The sequence below is a fragment of the Xyrauchen texanus genome, chromosome 16 (genome assembly GCF_025860055.1).
Source record: "Xyrauchen texanus isolate HMW12.3.18 chromosome 16, RBS_HiC_50CHRs, whole genome shotgun sequence".
Taxonomy (NCBI): domain Eukaryota; kingdom Metazoa; phylum Chordata; class Actinopteri; order Cypriniformes; family Catostomidae; genus Xyrauchen; species Xyrauchen texanus.
The window spans coordinates 25,102,715-25,122,527 of NC_068291.1; the positions used below are offsets into that span (position 1 = coordinate 25,102,715).

The 19,813-nt window shown below is 38.6% G+C and overlaps 1 protein-coding gene across 1 annotated transcript in view; it reads right to left on the minus strand.

Moving 5' to 3' along the window:
• Positions 1-14,010, minus strand: part of LOC127656869 (protein quaking-A-like) — a 130,842-nt gene extending 116,832 nt beyond the window's left edge. Inside the window, 1 exon segment of the mRNA XM_052145392.1 lies at positions 13,581-14,010. Within this exon segment, the coding sequence (XP_052001352.1) occupies positions 13,581-13,725 (145 nt within the window). The 5' untranslated portion in view covers positions 13,726-14,010.
• Positions 14,011-19,813: the final 5,803 nt, after the last annotated feature.

The following is a 19,813-nucleotide window of genomic DNA, read 5'->3' on the forward strand; positions in this document are numbered from 1 at the left end:
TTTATTTAAATGGTCAGCAATTGACCGATACTGAACATACAGTACTGATATTTATTTAGGTACTTATTGTATTTTTATTTATTCTTTATTTTCTAAGTGTTCTTTTCTAGAATTTGTTGACCATGTATAATAATAATAATAATAATAATAATAATAATAATAATAATAATAAGAGATGCACCGATTGCAATTATTCCGATTCTCTAAGAACTATTATTGACCACATATACAAACAAAATCTACCTTTCTTCAAATGCAACATTTTATTCTCATAATAAAATAAATTCAACATTACAATTTTCCCCAAACTGCACTAAGTTACGGGATATTCTCTCACTTAAACAACTCTCAAAATAAAGTGCTCTGTGACTGGAAAGAGGTAGAAATAACAATTAACTGCTAATAAGTTATATCTGCTATATAACTGCTAATATCTGTTATATAACAGATGTCATTTTCCACTATTTTTATAAATGGGCCTTTTTCTCTTTATTACTCGTCTAACAAAACAATTCCAAAGATCTGAAAAACTAAAGTGTCCAATACGCTCAACTTACGTTAGATGTCAAATATCAGTTGTAAAACTGAGCACTGCTTCGGGAATGGCTTCTAACCATACCTGTCAACACTCCCGTTTTTCCCGGGAGTCTCCCGTTTTGTTATTTCAATGCGTTTTCAAACTAAAATGCAATAGCGTAGACATGGACAAATACTGCACGCTTCGGTTGAAACACAAAAACAAAATGACTCTCCACCAGAAAAATGCTCAGAACTGCATAGTATGGAAAACAATGACATTAGCAAACCGAGTTTGACATTTTAATATTCTTGTGCTACAATCTGAGATGGTTTGGATGCAATGTGCTAATTGTCTTTAAACCAAAGTGAATAGGCCTATGATCATGTATGATTGAAATACCACAATCAAAAATAAAATTAAAAAAAGGTCAAACCAAAAAAGTATTAGTGTGGACATTGCCAAAAAGCTCAAGAAAGTGTTCCGGAACACTACCCTGTGTGCGCATACAGAGGAATTACAGGAAGAGACAAGAGAGATAGAGACAACTATTCCATAGAAAAACAAGAACTATGATGAAACAGGAACTAGACATGAGTGAAAACCCCAAACATAATGAAATCAGTCTGACAATTTACTATAGAATAGACGAAGAAAAACAACCAACTTGTATCACAATGACATCTGTGTGCTCCCATGAGGCCCAGCACACGGTACGCTCTGATTGGCCCTCTATTAGGTAATAGTCAAAACAGTCAGGTAAAAAAAAAAATAAAATCAACATGTTTGGTTTGGAGAAACAGATTTCTGCAGTGAAATAAAACCTGCAGTGTTACATATCTGCTGCTGAGAGTGAATTGGAGGTGAATAGTTTAAAATCACAGGATGAGACAGTCAAAAATAACCACCTCCAGCCAAGATCAGTCCACAAAGATCAATTTAAGGACCATTTTAAAGCCCAGAAAAAAAAGAGAGCAATCATAATTACGACTAATTAAAGCATTTAAAGCGATAGAACAAATCCTGGAAGGATTCACAGGCTTAATGTGATCATAGATGAGCGCAGAGGAATTCTGTCTGATTTAGCCAACCAATTGCTCTGATACTCCATTAAAGAATGAAGAAAACAGTAAAGCACAGACAAAGACAAATACAGTGTCTCCAAGATGCTGACTGAAAAAAGAGAAAAACAGAAAAGAAACAGCATGAAAAGGAGTGTAAAGGGGTGTGGAGATATTTCAGGCAGTTGTGGAATGTGAAAGGGCGAGGCCCTTCCCCCAACTTGAGAGAAAGCGAGATGGTAAACACTAACTGCTCCTGGACAGATTCTCCCATCCAAATTAGAACTACAGACACGCATTATAAAAGCATGACTCATGGAAATATTTAGCTTTTTGATTAGACTGTTTTTCACTTCATATGAAAAGGACTACTCTCCCTCCAAAAACACTGAAAAAGCTTTTTACTGTGTGAGAAGGCCATGAAAGCCTTTGTTCACCTCCGGGGAGCATAGGAGTGTAGTGGTTAAGGAGTCATGACTGTGTCTGAATCATTGCATCAGGTTCAGTCTATCACACTCCAAGCTATGGTCGCTCTAAAGAAAATTGTGATCTGACCCAATACATGTGTAGATTAACTGTTGAATTAATAAATGCCAGCCAAAATGAATTCTTCATTAAAAACTTTGGAGGGTGTGTGCTGTGTTTGTGTGGCATCAGGCAGACAACAGTGCTGGCAGGGCAGAGTCAGATAAGAACCCCCTGTGTTTGCGAGAAAGAGACCCCACTGATAATGGGGCACAGCCTGAAGCAAACAGACATGACTTCATCAAGGGCCGAGCCAAGGGCCAGTGCGCGCACACACACACCCCGCAGGACCACTGGGGGAAAGGGAAAATGAGAGACTCCTCCGTTCCCTGTGCTAACCCTGTCAACCTTTTCCTGCCATCCAATTTATCACTACACAGCAGGACACAGAAAAGGAGAGAAACAAAGATAGAGAATAAAATTATCTCCACTCACTCTTGTGCACCTTGGCTCGAGCCGTACCTGAGCTAATGGATCTAGCTAATTAAACTAGATGCTCTAAGGCGCTGGGGGCTCCCACAGGTCTCAGCCTAAAAGAACCACTTCCTGTTGGCACCCAGAGCTACTGCTGCCAGAACTCTAGAACTTTGTGAACTCTACACCTCCTGAGGCATACAGAGAAATGAAACGGGCTAACTGTAGACTTGTAATCATCATGTGATGTAGGGATTGCACAATCAGTTAGCGGTTGCTGTTAAACCTATTTACAGGATATGTACGGTCACTCCAACTGCATGGACATTTGGCTGTACATTATCTCACTTAAAAAATGGACAGTTGAGATTAATTTATGTTACATAGAAAATCGGTTGTCTGGGACAAAGGCTACACTTTGGTGTTCATTATTAAAAGAAAAATGTGTGACTGCAGAATGCAACACTATGGTCCTTGTAAAGTCCCCAACACAGTCTTCTACTTTTATAGCCCATCCACCTTAAGATTTGACGTGGTGTGCATTCTGAGATGCAGTTCTGCTAACTACAGTTGTACAGAGTGGTTAGAGTTACCGTAGCCTTTCACTCAGCTCAAACCAGTCTGGCCATTATCCGAATACCTCTCTCATCAACAAGGTGTTTCAGTCCATAGAATTGCCACTCATTGGATGTTTTTGGCACCATTCTGAGTAAACTCTAGAGACTGCAGTTACAGAAACACTCAAACCAGCCCGTCTAGCACCAACAATCATGCCTATGGCAATAACTACGGAGTTACTATTTAAAATATTTGGAGAGTTTCCAGCTCCATGGTTGTGTTATTTACTGATATTGTTGATCGCCATTTGTCAGTGACTGTTGCAGTCGCATCAGGATATTTGCCAGATCCAATTACATCGTCCTATCTCCCAGCCCTACACAGCATGCTGAAGGTTGGATCCATTGTGCAAGCCCAATGCAGATGAATGAGAAACAAGCACGTAAAAGATAATACATCCATGTTTTGAATCAAAATACATCAAGCATAAAGAATAAAGAACTGTTACTCGAGCTGGTACATCCCAAAAAACTTTTAAAGTGAATCTTATTGGAAAACCTGTATGGAACGGACATACAGCATGATCTATGCTCTCTTCAAACTGCCATGTGAAGGCATAATCAGCGGCAGTTAGAATACAGCCAGACATGCAGAACAGTTGTAGGGGGAGGGTGCATTCTCTTTCTCTAAAGAATTTGATAGGACAAGGTTTCTCAACCTCTGTGTGACGTCATGGATGTTCCTGAGACTTCTTAGCAGGAAAAGAGAGACTGCAGATTTTAAATGCGTATATTTTCTGAAAATAATTTGTCCATGTTTAGATGTACACTAATATATATATATATATATATATATATATATAAACCATAAAGCTAATAAAAAAATAAAAGACTAAAAGCTGCTAAACAACATATCACAAGTAGCGTATAGCCTCATGAAATATATTAATATATTAAAAGATATTATTACATTATTTCGATTTCCGATTTTTTGCAAGAGTGACCTGCCGATACCGATTTTCTTTCTAAGAACTATTATTGACCACATATACAAACAAAATCTACCTTGTTTCAATGCTAAATTTTATTTTCATAATAAAATAAATTCAACATTACAATTTCCCCCAAACTGCACTAAGTTACAGGATCTTCTCTCACTTAAACAACTCTCAAAATAAAGTGCTCTGTGACTGGAAAGAGGTAGAAATAACAATTAACTGCTAATAAGTTATATCTGCTATATAACTGCTAATATCTGTTATATAACAGATGTCATTTTCCACTATTTTTATAAATGGGCCTTTTTCTCTTTATTACTCGTCTAACAAAACAATTCCAAAGATCTGAAAAACTAAAGTGTCCATTACGCTCAACTTACGTTAGATGTCAAATATCAGTTGTAAAACTGAGCACTGCTTCGGGAACAGCTTTCATACCTGTCAACACTCCCGTTTTTCCCGGTAGTCTCCCGTTTTGTTATTTCTCCCAAAGAAACTCCCGTAATTTGTATGGCCCAAACCACGTTATATGAATAATCACATCAATATATTATTCCAAGGTGGTCCAGTTGCCAGATCTTGAATGAAACGCATCCTACTCACATAATCGACACATAATACAAATTACAAATCATTTATGACCACAATCTGGCAACCTACAACCCATTTGCACTGTTGATATCTGCGCAGGCAGTAGATGCGGGATGTTAAATCAAGCATCACTGGTAGATGGGAGAGGAAGACTCAGCTGGTGCTCCGGTGAAAAAAACTAAATATACATGTACATTTAACAACAGCTGGATGGAAGAATTGAATTTCATATCCCGAAGCCATATCGACAATGCCCACGCCTTTTGCAATGTGTGTCGCACTGATTTTAATATCGGACACGGGACAAATTAAGTTACTCAGCACATTAAACCACAACGGCACAATTTCTATAGTATTGAAACTGCCTCTGCCATCCAGCACCCCACTTCCCCTCTCCCGGAATTGTGTACCCAAATGTTGACAGATAACAGGCTGCGTGTGTGACATGACACAAGATTAAATAACTCGGGCAACGCGACATCGGAAAATAACCTCCTACTCTGTATCGAGGAAATTTATCAGATTTCTGAAGCCTCTGTCCTCAACTATGGAGAACAGCTGGTCATCCAGGGCCATGAATTCCATCATTATCCTCGTAATTACTTTGGTCTTTTCGCTGCTCATTCCAAGGAATGATAGGAGAGGCTGCTGACTTGTGGCTGGCTCTAAGCTCTGGCAAGCTTTAGCCGCTTTCACTTTTTAGCTTCTTTTTTAAAATGGGCATTTTCAGCTGGGTGATGGTGTTATAAATGTCTAATTAGGTTTGTTGATCCAAAAGTTATTGTGGTGGTTCCCCCACGGTTTACTTTGGCCTTACAATTATTACACATTTCGAACTTTATGTTTTCTTCACTCACAGTGAAGATCTTCCATGCCACTGACATGTTTACGTGCGGCTGTGACGTTATTGCCTGTGCCGCTGGCAACAAAACGGACCGGCTTGGAATCGGAAAGACGTGAGGCTGACCGGCCGGTTACCGGTCCGGGCATGCGGAAAATCGGCTAATTCCGGTCCTTGGCCGTTCGATCAGTGCATCTCTAATTATATATTATATAAACCATAATATCCAACTCATTAACTCACCTAGCACACCAACAATTTCAGACACCTTTGTCCATGCATTGTTTTTATATATATATATATATATAGCTCTCTCTACATCCCTGTAAGCAAACAGGGACAGGTTGTATATTATGTGAAAATCCGCCCTGGCAATAATCAGTTTCTCCTCCATTTTGTCTTCGGAACTAATGTTTGGTGGGAATCAAAGTTTACACGGTTGTGTTCTCTAGACTGCGCTAGAGTGGAGCACTTCTATATTCCAATAGGTTGCTGCCAAAGCGCGTCAAAGCTCATTACCATAATGTTGCCTGCACTTGAACTTTCCTCTGACGCCCACAACGCCCAAGATGTGCCATGCCGCCTAGAGACGCTGGCTGCCATAGAAAATGAATCAGGTTGATTTGACACTCAACACCTCTGGTCTGAACGCATCATTAGATTTGTGAAACCACAAAAATTACATTTCTATGAACTTGACATGCGTTTTAAACTAGATTATAATAAGATTTCAAATTCTTTTTCCACAGTATGTCAATGACCCAAAAATTATCCCCTGCGACATAAAAATGCCAATAATTGTAGAAACACCCATATTTATCCCAGAAAAAGAGCACACACAAACCATTTCAAGACCAAATAAAATCCTGACAACCTATGTGACCATGTGAAACCAAGATCTTTAACCTTGACTTCTTCCCAAATGCACTTCATTCGCCATGTCTGTTTTTCACCCCGCCTTTTTCACCTAGAGCACTGGACTCAGCTGCCACCAACTTATCAAAGACAGCTCTAAAAACACCCGCAGGGTCACCCCTGAAGATCACAAGCACACTGCAAAACTGTCCTCTCGTCAGACTGACACACACTCAAAAACACAGTGCACAGAGAGCGAGAGGGCAGTTGTCTTGTGCAGGGATCAGAGAGTGCAACGCTAAGGGTGTTTCTTTTCTTTTACCATAACAACAGCTGCAAACACACTCTGGAGTTAGGAGCGTTTTGTGCAGCTGTCATGAGAACTCTTATGAGGAGACAACTGAGAGAGTGTTCCAACATTTCACCTCCAAACCCCCTTTCATGTATCTTTTTCTCTATCAAAATACTTTCCCCTATCCCAGCTTAATATGCAGAGATAGCTATTAGTAAGCCAATCATAAGTTCATTTTCCTCAAACTGTAAACACTGTTTTTTTGGACTGTTTGTTTTGAGCGATCCGCTTCCAACCAAATCTGTGACCTCTGACGGAAGGTCTATTCACAGGAGTCCATGAATTAAACGAAAAAAATTTCACTCCTGTACAGTAGGCTCTCGCTGCTGTTCTGAACATTTCTACCAGTCTCCTGCCCTCACTTTCACCTGTTAGAGATTATTATACCAAATGCTGTAAAAAGCTTATTTTTTTTAATACATAATTTGGCATAACGGTTTCATTATATTCATGCATTTTGAGTATAATACAGGGCTCCAACCTAAAAAATAAGTGGGGGGGGGGGCATTGGCTCCTAAACTGAAAGAGGCAAATGGCTGTTTTTAGTCGCTAATAAGATGAAATCTGATGAAACCTCATATGAACGCACAACCCGACTGTTGCCAATGGCAACTAGATTTTAAATTAGACGCAATATTATTTTTGGTCTCATTTGCAATCATTTGAAATCGCAGTCAATATAACAAAATATAAAACACTGCTCACTAGGGATGCTCCAATTGATCATCCACCAATCGGATAGGCAGATATTCACATCCTATGACTCAATTGGCTATCGGTAATTTGGCCCATCACATAAACTGATCGCTCATGTCGCAAAAGACGCGCGGTTCACTTAAGACTTCATCAGCAATGTCATGGCATCACATGGGAATTCTGACAGTGTTGGAAGACAAACTGGATTCAGCAGTTAAGAATGATGCAGTGGGAGAGGTATGGCGAATATGAAAATGATGTGTACTTTTAATGGGGCGTTTGAAGGCAAATGAAAAACAGTGCAAGCTGTGAAACGGTCCTTATTATCGTTAATGGTGAACAATAATGTAAAGCCTTTAGACCAGTGGTTCTCAAAGTGTGGTACACGTACCACTAGTGGTACACAGACTCACTCTAGTGGTACGCAGAGGAATCACTGAATTTTGATCTCACCAGTGAGTGCATGACTTGACCAACTGATAAATTCAAACTGTGCTTTCGCGCGTTGGCTGGCACCGAGCCAGAGACGTACGCGCTCAGCGGAGTCAAATCGTTCACAACTATTCAGTGCTTTCATCCACATAGTTTATTTTAGGTTTCAGACATTTAAATTTACATAAGTACTAAAAAAATATATATTTAGAGTTTGTAAAATACACACTGATGTCTATGGAAGCGGCAATAATATTCCTATCCATTATAATCAGGTGGCGCCCATCGGTCAGAGCTTAACTAACGTGATAATTATAAAGGTGATGCTATAGTATAGCTAACAAATTTGTGAATATAAAAGGAAATAAATGCAGATCACAGTCATTCAGTGGCTGTGATCACGTGAGAAGCAATGACGCGTCACCATGGAAACAATTAGTATTTTATTATAAATAAAACTGCCTGGTTTTTGAGCTGTGCATAACTGTAGCTGAATAGTTAGGCCTACTACTACTGTATTTTAATGTTGGTCGTTATGGTGGTACTTGGAGAACCAAATATTTTCTGAGGTGGTACTTGGTGTAAAAAGTTTGAGAACCACTGCTTTAGACAATTAGCTTCTGGAGGTGTAACTGTGGATATATTTTAAGGCCTACCTTCAAACTAGGGCTGCACGATTTGGACAAAAATCATTTTGATTATTTTGAAAAATATTGTGATTGCGATTTGAACTGTGATTATGATGGTACTGTTTTCCACTTGTTCTACTGTAAAAAGGCTGCTGGGGTTTTCACACTTGAGCCCTCTTAAAAAGAACCAAACAGACCTTTTTTCAGTTCAACCACAAACAAATAAATGTATAAACAGTGAAACAAAGTCTTCACATTCAAAATTTACCATCCACCATGTACCTGTTTTTGTCCATTTTGTGACAGGATCTCAGCCCACTAATAATCATTGTTAGTTTTTGAAACAGTCAACTTGAATATTAGAGATGTTCCAATCAGGATTTTAACATCCGATACCAATCTCCATCATCTCATCAATCGATGCTGATCATTTAACTTTATCAGCAGCTCTGTCAAAACTGGTTATATGTAAGCGTTCTGCTCAATGTCACTGTCAACTACATTTCCCTGTTGGTAAAACCATAGTTTTTACTGTCAAAAATAATGTTGGTTGATTGAATAATGCAATAATCAAAATATAAATGTTACTCTTTATTCTAGGCCTTATAAGCTAGTAGGCTTATACAAATGATTATTTACTGTATATAAGATAGTCCTAAAGAATGAGGCTTAATGTCAAACGTAAGTTGAACTGTTAACCCATTGGTGTAATTAAATATAAAGTGAAAATTTTGGTTAATTTGTCAACATTTAATTTAATAATTTGTATTCATTGTTTTATTATATATAATTTAATAATGCACTATAGTATAGTAACTAAATATTTAATACAGATTTATTATATGCACATTCCTTCCTTTTCATTTTGTTGGATGTTGGTAATATTAGTTAAGTTTGTACTTGTTTCCACAGGGAGCGTAATAAGGGCGACACGCTCTCTCTCGTGAGGTAAACAAATGACAGGAGGATACGTTTCTGGACTCTACAGGTGTTTCAGTTAATGCTGTTTGCTCCGCAATCATTTAATAAAGATGTTTGAATTATACCCCATCTTGTATTCCACGTTATTTTTTATATATATATATATATATATATATATATATATATATATATATATATGATACCTGTGCCTTGCGGAGACAGATGCTGCTACCGCAGATAATAATAAAAACGCTTCACACAGGATGTGGCAGTTTAGTGTAAATAAAGCGTTTAGAGCACATAAGCAAACGGAACCGAACTCAGAGCACTTCCGTTACTCTAAGCATGAGAGGGAGTTGTTGAGTGCAGAAACGCTCTGAAAACAATTACCTAACTTAATATAGACCAGACAGCAGTGCAAATAAACTTTGAAGCAGAATATTTATTTCTTTAAAATCGCAGCCCTTCCAGTTTAATAATCACACAAGGTCATATCGCGTTTTTGATTTTATTTCAATGAATTGTGCAGCCCTACTTCAAACTCAGTGCCTCTTTGCTTGACAATACGGAAATCGAAAGAAATCAGCCAAGACTTCAGAAATAAAAATTGTGGACCTCCACAAGTCTGGTTCATCCTTGGGAGCAATTTCCAAATGCCTGAAGGTATCAAGTTCACCTATATAAACAATAGTATGCAAGTATAAACACCACTTGACCATGCAACCATCACTCAGGAAAGAGATGCATTCGCCTAGAAAAGTGCAATCAATCCCAGAACGACAGCAAAAGGACCTTGTGAAGATGCTGGAGGAAACAGGTAGACAAGTATCTATATCCACAGTAAAAAGTGTCCTATATTTGACATAACCTATATTGGATAGGGCTGCTAAGCAAGGAAGGAGCCACTGCTCCAAAACCAATATAAAAAGGCATGACTACAGCTTGCAAGTGAACATGGGGACAAAGATCTTACTTTTTGGAGAAATGTCCTTTGGTCTGATGAAACAAAAATTTAACTGTTTGGCCATAATTATCATGTTATGGGGGTGCTTCGCTGCAGGAGGAACTGGTGCACTTCACAAAATAAATGGCACCATGAGGAAAGAAAATGTCGATATATTGAAGCAACATTTCAAGACATCAGCCAGGAAGTTACGGCTCGGTCGCAAATGGAAGCAGTCTCGTTGTGGACAAATCTTGCTTGCAGAGCATCTTTAAAAGAAATATCCTGGCGTTACATCTTAAATGCAGTAATGATTAATGCATTATAGCTTTATTAAAATTCAAATAATACAGAAGCAGATCATGTAAATAACTACAAACTCCAAAACTGGCATTTCTCTGTGTGGTCAGTGCCTCTTCAATGAGTTGCACGAATGTCCCGATCCGAGGAGGAGAGATTGAAACTGCATCTGGCTGAGGCACACACTGTCGCTGGGATACTCATTCCTCAAATGCACACTTGCTGCAGCTAGACTATAATGTGATGGCTCGATGAATTATAATATATGCCACTGTGCATTTCTTATCGTTAAGAGAATTGGCAATAAGGAGCATTATCAATAAGAGTTTGATTTTCGTGAATTAAAGATTGAATTAAACAGAAAGGTGAGAGAGGGTAGACCTCGCCCCATTCTACACTGCAACAAAATATATTTTTGATTTGTTTTTGCTTGTTTTCCAATATAAATATGTAAAACTCCTTTAAAACAACATAGAAAAAATTGTTATCTGGACATTTTGAATATAATATTTCAAACTACAAATATTTTTAAGCATCCTTTAAAAAAAGATGCATTCATACGAGAAGCAGCATATAAAATATATTTAGACTTGCTTTTAGAGAACAGATCTTGAATAAGTATATTTTGTGCACTCGCAGAAGTATAACTGTGAAAAATGTGTCTTATGTCGTTTCTCAAGTAAATGTGTCTTGTTTTAAGGATTCTTTGACTATTTTAAATGGAAAACAAGACAACAACACTTGATAACAATAGGATTTTTGTAGTTAATTTCTTTAATGAATTAAGATAGATAATGAATTAGAGGTATTTTTTAAAGATGGTTTTGTCCTCTTTACTGTTAGTAAGCACTTTTAAGACAACCTTTTAAGTCGGGCACAAGCTGAATAATCGGATACGGTCTAATGATTAATAATGTTGTAATAATCGATGTATAGTTGAATAATCGTTCTAATAATTGTTAGATTAATCGATTATCAAAATATTCATTAGTTGCAACCATAGTCCTCATTCGCCCGAAACCGCACAGAATTTGAAAACGAACCCTGATCTTTGATCTGTATAACACATAGGCACGAACTCTAAAACTGCAGTAGCAGTGAGGGCAATCATTCCCCCAGAACAGCTGATGAGGTTTGGAGAGAAAGCAGACACTGCAAATTTTTCTCCATGAGCATTTAGTCAGAGTATTTACCGTTACAAATACATGACTGGTTCACATCACCCTGAGCTGCTCGGTTGCATAGCCAAATCAGAATGCAAATTTAGTTGAGCTCAGAGATTTTCACCTAGCTCCATCCATGTGTTCAAATAAATGAGTGTCAGAAAAAATGAATTAAGTTGTCCTCAGCTCATCCCATTTTTTTTTTTAAACAGAAAACAAAGTACACCAAAAGTGGAACAAAATGCAGGTAAATGTTGAATCAGTCAAGATAAACAAACATGAGGCATGCAAGCTGTATTACTGCAGGAAGAACTAACATCTCACTGTTTGGTGGTGGAGCAGACAGCTTTATGAGAAATCTCTCATTAAGTCACTAAAAAGTACCATGGAGAAGATTTTTAACAATAGCACACTCTCTCTGTGCCATTCAATCATAAAAAAAGCAGGACTGCAGATGTAAGGACTAGATTCAATGTGCAATGTTTGTCACCACATCTCTTCACGGTCTCTGATTTTGACAAGTCTAGAAACACAGACACTATTTTTATGAAATTTAGTCCAGCTGATCCCATAACGGTCACTAACTTTCAGTTAGTACAAGTCCAGCTTTATGTCTGGACCAAAGCTAAATAACCTCAGTTTAACCACTCAAAATCTAAACTGTGGTTTCTGGGGCTGTGTGTCGGTATGTGGAGAAGTGATCCATCAAACCAAACTAGTTCAACCGGTGACGCACATGGTGATTTTGCAACACGTTGAGAGAAAGAGCGCAAGCGAAGCCAATACTGGATAACATTGCGGCAGTCTTTGCGGCCGCTCGTGTCTCAGTTACAAGACAATCAGAGCCGAGTGTTTGCGTGACAATAGTAGGGGCACTTTTGTGGCTTGTAAAACTGTAATACACACGGATACTCTATGTTCAGAAATTCCAACCATCCGGATCAGAACTGACTCTCTAACAAAGACCCTGCTAATAAACTACTCGCACTTCAGACACAAATATAGGATGCAAATAAAAACACGGTCGAAATATGTTGGTATAAAAGAAACTATATGCAAAAGGGAGAGAAATCTGCTACATCACAGCCAAACCTACGATCACTCTTTCAATCTCTCCCTGAGGCGCATTCACGCTGCATGCCTCGAAAACAAATCTTTCATCTGCAAACAAACAGCTAACTGTTCAGAGTAAATCCTTTGAGGTCACAGTGCTCTCATAAACCTGACCAAATACACATTTAATGACGAGTTTTTCCTTGTGCGTGCAGCTAATAACGTTTTGCTAACGTCACTCAAACCCCCCCAAGTAATAAAAGAACCAAACGTTCAAATTCAAGCGAATGTGTAGTTAAAAAAGCACCCTTTTGCACCCCGCCACAAACAGACTCGATTTAAACTATTGCAGCCGATATTTTGATGGTAAAGTATTAAATGTGGGACAAATATGACGGAGTGTAAAAGTTGTTGGATATTAGCAAAACTGCTAACAGCGCTAGCGACCCACTCTTTCACACTTTTCTGGGGGAAAAACAACTTTTCACAAACTAACGGCTCCAACAGACTTCGGTTTAATCCAAATAATACGAAAAAAACACGTCCGTTTTAAAACTGAATCTCTAATCACTTTTTGAGTCTCTTTGTCTGCATAACAAGTTTGAAAAGTTGTGAAACACACACACGGTTCACAAACACATTCATGGTTCAGGTTCACACACACACACACACACACACACACACACACACACACACACACACACACACACACACACACACACACACACACACCTTCGTCCAGGAGTCTCTCCAGGTGTGTGAAGATTCCGCACAGGTTTGGTAAACTCGTCATGAGCTTCTTCTCGTTCAGTAACTGCATGAGATAGTCAGGACTCGGCCTCGGTCTCTCCTTCACCTCCATCTCCCCGACCATCATCTTTGCACACAAACCCTCACAATCCTTCTCCAGGGGAAAAATAAAAAAACGAAACACAAAAGAAAAAGATAACGGTGCAGATCAAATCCCTTGTTCCCCCTCCACGCTGCGGCGACCCTCTCCGGATATAACAATTGATTTTTTACGGAGAGGAATAAACACGAACCCTTTAGTCTCGCGCTCTGTTTCTTTCTCTCTGCGTTCGATAGACTCGCGCGATGTGGCCTCGTCGGGAACTATTCGGTGTACTGAGCTCGCGCGCTGCAACTCCGTACTGCCACCGTGCCCTTTCGCAGAGGCGCCTCCGAAAGTGTCCGACCCTCCGCACGAGGATTGGCTGCCTGCGCGAAATAGGGCGGGACTTCGCGCAGCGGAGACGCATGTGTTGGCCAATCAGCGCATAGTTATGGAGAGTTAGCGCACACCATATGAATCGGCGCCTGAGATGATGGGCAGAGATTAGAGCCAATGGCGCGTAGTCTTTTGACAGGGGTTTGTACTTGGTGTGTTTTTTATACTTACATCAGGGTTGCCAATTTTGGATTCTAAGCTGGAGTGATATTTTGATGTCATGGCAAATCGCATAAACAGGCAAAACGTCATTCAAGACCAGGGGACCCCATGCCTTCAGCATCTTAATGTGTCCCTAGTCATATAGTGCACGTACTTGATACTAGTAGGCCTTCTATCTTTGATTTCTAACACCAAAACAAGACCTCATCCTACCCTACAATGCCATTTTTATTTATATATTTTATGACGGTATACATACAGTATGAGTGTCACTTTACTGAGCTGGGGGACTGTTTCCAGAAAAATAACTGTGTCCTTTTGAAATATTGTTTTTCATTCATCAGGCTCTTAATAATTTACAGTAAATCATATCAGAGATTATTAGAAGAGATGGGACACTTCTATTAAAAGCTCAACCAAGGAGGTCTGAATGCCTAACGGTCAACGGATGTATAGAGATTGCTAATGTGACGTCATCGTGACGTTTACCAGTGGTGAACGCAAAGCATTTTGGGAATCCGCGGCACAAACAGAAGGTGCCAGACTTGATTGCATGGAGGGAAGAATGCAGTGTTCAAGATGCCGTCTACCTGCTGTGTTATAAACTGCAATAGTCGTTCTCATGATTGAAGTGGCATAAAGCTTAAGAATGGAATATCCTTTTATTCGTTTTCCAGCGTGGAAAAATAATAGTACAAGCCATGTTTCAGAGGTGACAAAAGGCGACGAATGGCATGGATAGCAGCAGTAAATGAAAACCAATGCGATATGATTAAAGGGGTCATGACATGAGAAACCAAATTTGCCTTGATCTTTTGGTATATAAGAGGTCTTTGTATCATTAAAACGTCCTGCAAGTTTAATATTTTAAGACGTCCTCCCCATTCTAAACGAATCATTTATTTAATCAAGCTCAAAATACAGCTCGTTCTGGATTCATGGTTAGAAGTGACGTGACGGTTAGAAGTGACGTACCAGCGTTTGCATATGACCGCCTCCAGCACAAGATAACTACGCTTTAAGCGCAAGACAACTACGCTCATTTCGTATCGCCGTGCGCCTCACAAGTGTTCAGTCGATGGACAGCGAGCTCTGACAGAGACTACTTGTGAACAGAAAAAATTACGATGCCACACAGATGTGCTGTTCCTGGCTGTGGTCAAACAAAACCTCTGAATAAGCTGCCGAAAGATCCAGACGTCAGGGAAAAATGGATGCAGTTTATTTTTTGCGGACGTCCCAGTCACGGCAGTGTTAACTTAAGCGTTTGTTCTGTACATTTTAAGGATGACTGTTTTGAGAACAAATCTCAATATGGTGCTGGCTTTGCCAGAAAACTGTTGCTCAAAGATAAGTCCGTGCCGACTATTCTGGGAACAACGACGACGCAAACTGTAAGTAATCTATTTTAAACTTTAAACTACTTTTTAAAGCGCAATTTCATTCATTATGAATAATCACAGTGTTTTTACTTAGTTTACTTGCATATTGTTCTGGCTGGAGCGTCAATAATTGATACATAGGCACTGACGTTAGCCAATCATAACAGTGGGCGTTAACACTGAAGTCTTAAATGGAAAACGCCCCCAAAACAGACTGTTTGAATCAGAGGATGAGAAACAGGGTGGGAAAAGGTCATAAATCACTAGATTTTAAAAGTTTTTCTTAAAAAAAAATATATTAATACTATAATTGCACCTAAGTGAACATAATAATACAATAAAAAAACCCATGTCATGACCCCTTTAATGTCCAAAAGATGGAACCCACCGATTGTTTTGAAATGGGGTTGGATTAAATATGTTTTGCTTTTAAAACTGTGTGTGTTTGGTTGGGTGACAGTTGTAGGTTACAGTTTGACAAGAGTTTAGAGTGTGACAAAAGCTCATGTTGTGTTTTATTGCTAGTGTACACAAATATAAGTAAACACTTTGCAGTTTGAATGATGTCCTCTATGTTTTTACGTATGTTTTTATGTTTCCACTGTTCGATCGTGCCTCTCTCTCTCTCTCTCTCTCTCTCTCTCTCTCTCACACACACACACACACAGTTCGATCGCATTGCAATCTTGACATTAATTCTGTTGAATTCTGACTGCATGCAGATAGATGAGAGAGAGCGAGGAGTGTGGTGCTTAAAACATTAGCATACCGTTGAACTGACTACATTTTTCTGCCCCATTTTACAATCTCCAGGTCCTGGACCCATCCATCTGTAAAAAAGACCTGGGCCTGCTGCAGCGACTTGAAGTTACTGAAAACTTCATGTGTGTGTGTGTATGCACTAACACTTAATATCATGTAGTTGTATATATATGGGTGCTGGAAGTTGGGCAACAGGTTGACGTCCCCTGACCAGTCACTACGCTCGTAAGGATCCAGTCCTTTGATTCCCTTTATTTTCTCCTCATACCTCGTCTTTGCATAAGGATTTAGTTTTAGGCGGTATGGTCTGACAATGTTTGCTTTAGCCCGCTGCATTTTGTGGGATTATATTCTGTTTTTCATGCTAATTTTGTATTATTTTCATGCCAGAACTGCCTGCTATGCGATGCCAGCCCATGTAAACTGGCCAAACATACCCATAATTCTTTGCGTTCTGATGACGTTGCCGCCCAGTTGGTCACATGTCTTAGCGATCTCTATAAAGGAAGTCCTGCCTAATGCCCGTTTCACATCGCAAGTTTGAGCGAGACGTGAGCTTAGCGTCAGCTTAATTACAGTGTAACTGCAGCTGCAGACTCAACAGGGCTTTCACACTGGAAGCGTTTTTATAGCGTCACAGCAGCGGCTCTATACAGAAAAATCCTGTGATTCGTATGTTACTATGGTGAGTATTTATTTTAATTACTACCATAACTTATAAATTGATTATCAGGAGTGGGTCATTGATAAGTATTACAAACTTGATCATCGTAAAATCGTATTTACTTGAGGAGGACCAGATTTGCATCTAAAAGGACTAGAGCATTTTGTGCTTCTCCACCTCCACAATCAGTCTTGTATCATCGATTGTTGAACACGAATGATGGAAGTTCTGAATTTACCGACATCACGGTCTGTCACGCGGATGTGTTTATAAGTGAAAGCAAACTCAGCTGTGATTGGGAATAGGCCACTGATATTTAACAATGTTAAACTGCCAGCAGGAGGTGAAGCCACCGGAAGTGTTCAAGCGGCCATTTTAGTATGCCCAACTTCTCATAGATTTTCAATGGATTGTCAAACAGGAGGAAACACCCCTAATTCACCGTCTCTGACCTGCGGATACAACAGCTGCATTTTGTCCTCTAGTGACAATCATGTTTAATGTTTTATTAGCTGTTATGGATAATATTCCTTATGAGGGAGAAGGTATATGCGGATCACAATGTCAGAGCATTCACATGCACCGGTGTTCGGTCTATCAGTACATTTCAGTACTCTTTCTAAACAAATTAACTAGTATTTGTTATGAAAAAAACGAATAGCCTAAACACAAGTACATGAAGTACTTTAAATAAAATAATATAAAAATGAAGTTAAACTGATTCTTCCTAATAGATTTAATATGAAACTATACATTTTCAATCACTGTCTTTCCACAGAATAAACATGATACATTTTAGTAAAGGTGATGATGTGCATTTTAAAAAGTCTTCCTGATGTTGATGCATGGTGTTGTCTACTCTTTACCTTTTCAGTGCTGTTTATAATGTCGGGACTGTTCTTCTTCCCCAGCCATTTAATGTCTGATGTCTGCGCGCTGAGATATCAAATGTGAGTTGAGGTGCACACTCTGTGCTACCCCATAGCTCTGTTTATCCTGTCTCTGGGGCATGCTGATATGCGTGCGGTGGTAAATTTGCTTTGGTGGCCTGAAAATTCAAGCCTCATGCTCATGAAAAAATCCAGATTGAGAATTTGTTGTTTCTATATTTTATTTATTTGACATTTAATTATGTATTCTTGTTTTTTTCCGTGAGATTTAATTGGGTAGAGTGAGAGCGTGAGACAGAGCCTAAAAGCGTGTTGGTCTTCTCACACCAGGTTATATTTATGTTTCCAAACTGCAGAATCATCAATGTCTCATTTGTGTTGAATATGTTTTTTCATTAAATATGGCTTGGACAATTTAAAATAAGCAGTTGGGGGGAAAGTACTTCATCTTTAGAGTAAAATGTAACATTATAAATTGATGTTTTATTCAATATACAATGACACTTATGAAAATATAGTGAAGCATTTGATTCTGTGTTTGTTATTGTAAATAAGTAGACTGAAAAACAAATAAAAGTAATGTAAACTCACATTGTTGCTTCAAGTAATATTCTGGATTCAATACAAGTTAAGGTCATTCAGCAGCATTTCTGGCATAATATTGATTACCACAAACATTTTAATTGGCTCATCCATCCTTTTCTTAAAAAAAGAAAAAAGAAAATATCTGGGTTACAGTAAGGCACTTACAATGGATGTGAATGGGGGCCACTCTGTAAACATTAAAATACTCACTTTCAAAAGTATAGCCACAAGACATAAACAACATGTTTTTTAACATGATTTTAGTGATAAAATCGCTTACTAACCTTTTCTGTGTAAAGTTATATCCAATTTTTATTGCCATGACGATGTAATGTCAACAAACCCAAAACCCTAAAATGGCTATAAAGAACTTTTCAGCTCATATAATACATGGTGTTTGAGAGAAGGATGAATGTAAGCACAATTATCAAAACATACGATTCAAATTTCTGTCTTTAAACCATCCAAAAATTGGCCCCATTCACTTCCATTGTAAGTGTATCACTGTAAAATTTATTTTTTCTTTTTAAAGAAAAATACAGGCAAGTCAGAATTAGTTTTTGTGGTCATCAACATTATGCCACAAACACTGTCGATTGACATTAAGTTGTATTGAACCTGGAATATTACTTTACACTGGAAAAGCCAGTGTTATACAGTTTATGCTCAGTGACAAAAATAATAAAAACACAAACTACACCCTAGGAAATGCAGTGCAACAAATTCTTTAACTTTTTGGTTTCCTTTGTGAACATTGCATTGTTTTGCCACAGCTACAATTGTAACCTATACTCTACCTTGTATTAGATTGTCATTGTTGACTTCAGCCATGACCTTTGATCTCAGACCCGAAACATATTGGTCAGCTTCTCCTGCAGGAAGGTCATGTATTAAGTTTAACCTTCGCAACAGTTGTTTAGACAGTGTCATATTCTCTTGACCATACAAGCATCTCAGAATGAAAATGTAATAATTGAAATGGATATGAGATAACATTTCCAATCGCATATTCATAATCAGAAGGAGAGACATACGTGAACAGACACTCTATCAGCCATATGAGTGGTTATTGTGACCACAGACCCAGCTGGCCTTTTCCAGATCCTATGTTATCCACATAGAAGATAACATGACACATTCCTTCAGCTGGTGACAATACACAGGATCTAAAAGAACAGCCAAAAATAGCAGGTATGGAAATACATTGTCTGCAGTGTGACCTTTCACAATACTAGAGTTCACCTGAACCAACAGTACACGTAGGGAATTAAAGATCTGGGCTGGTAACCTAA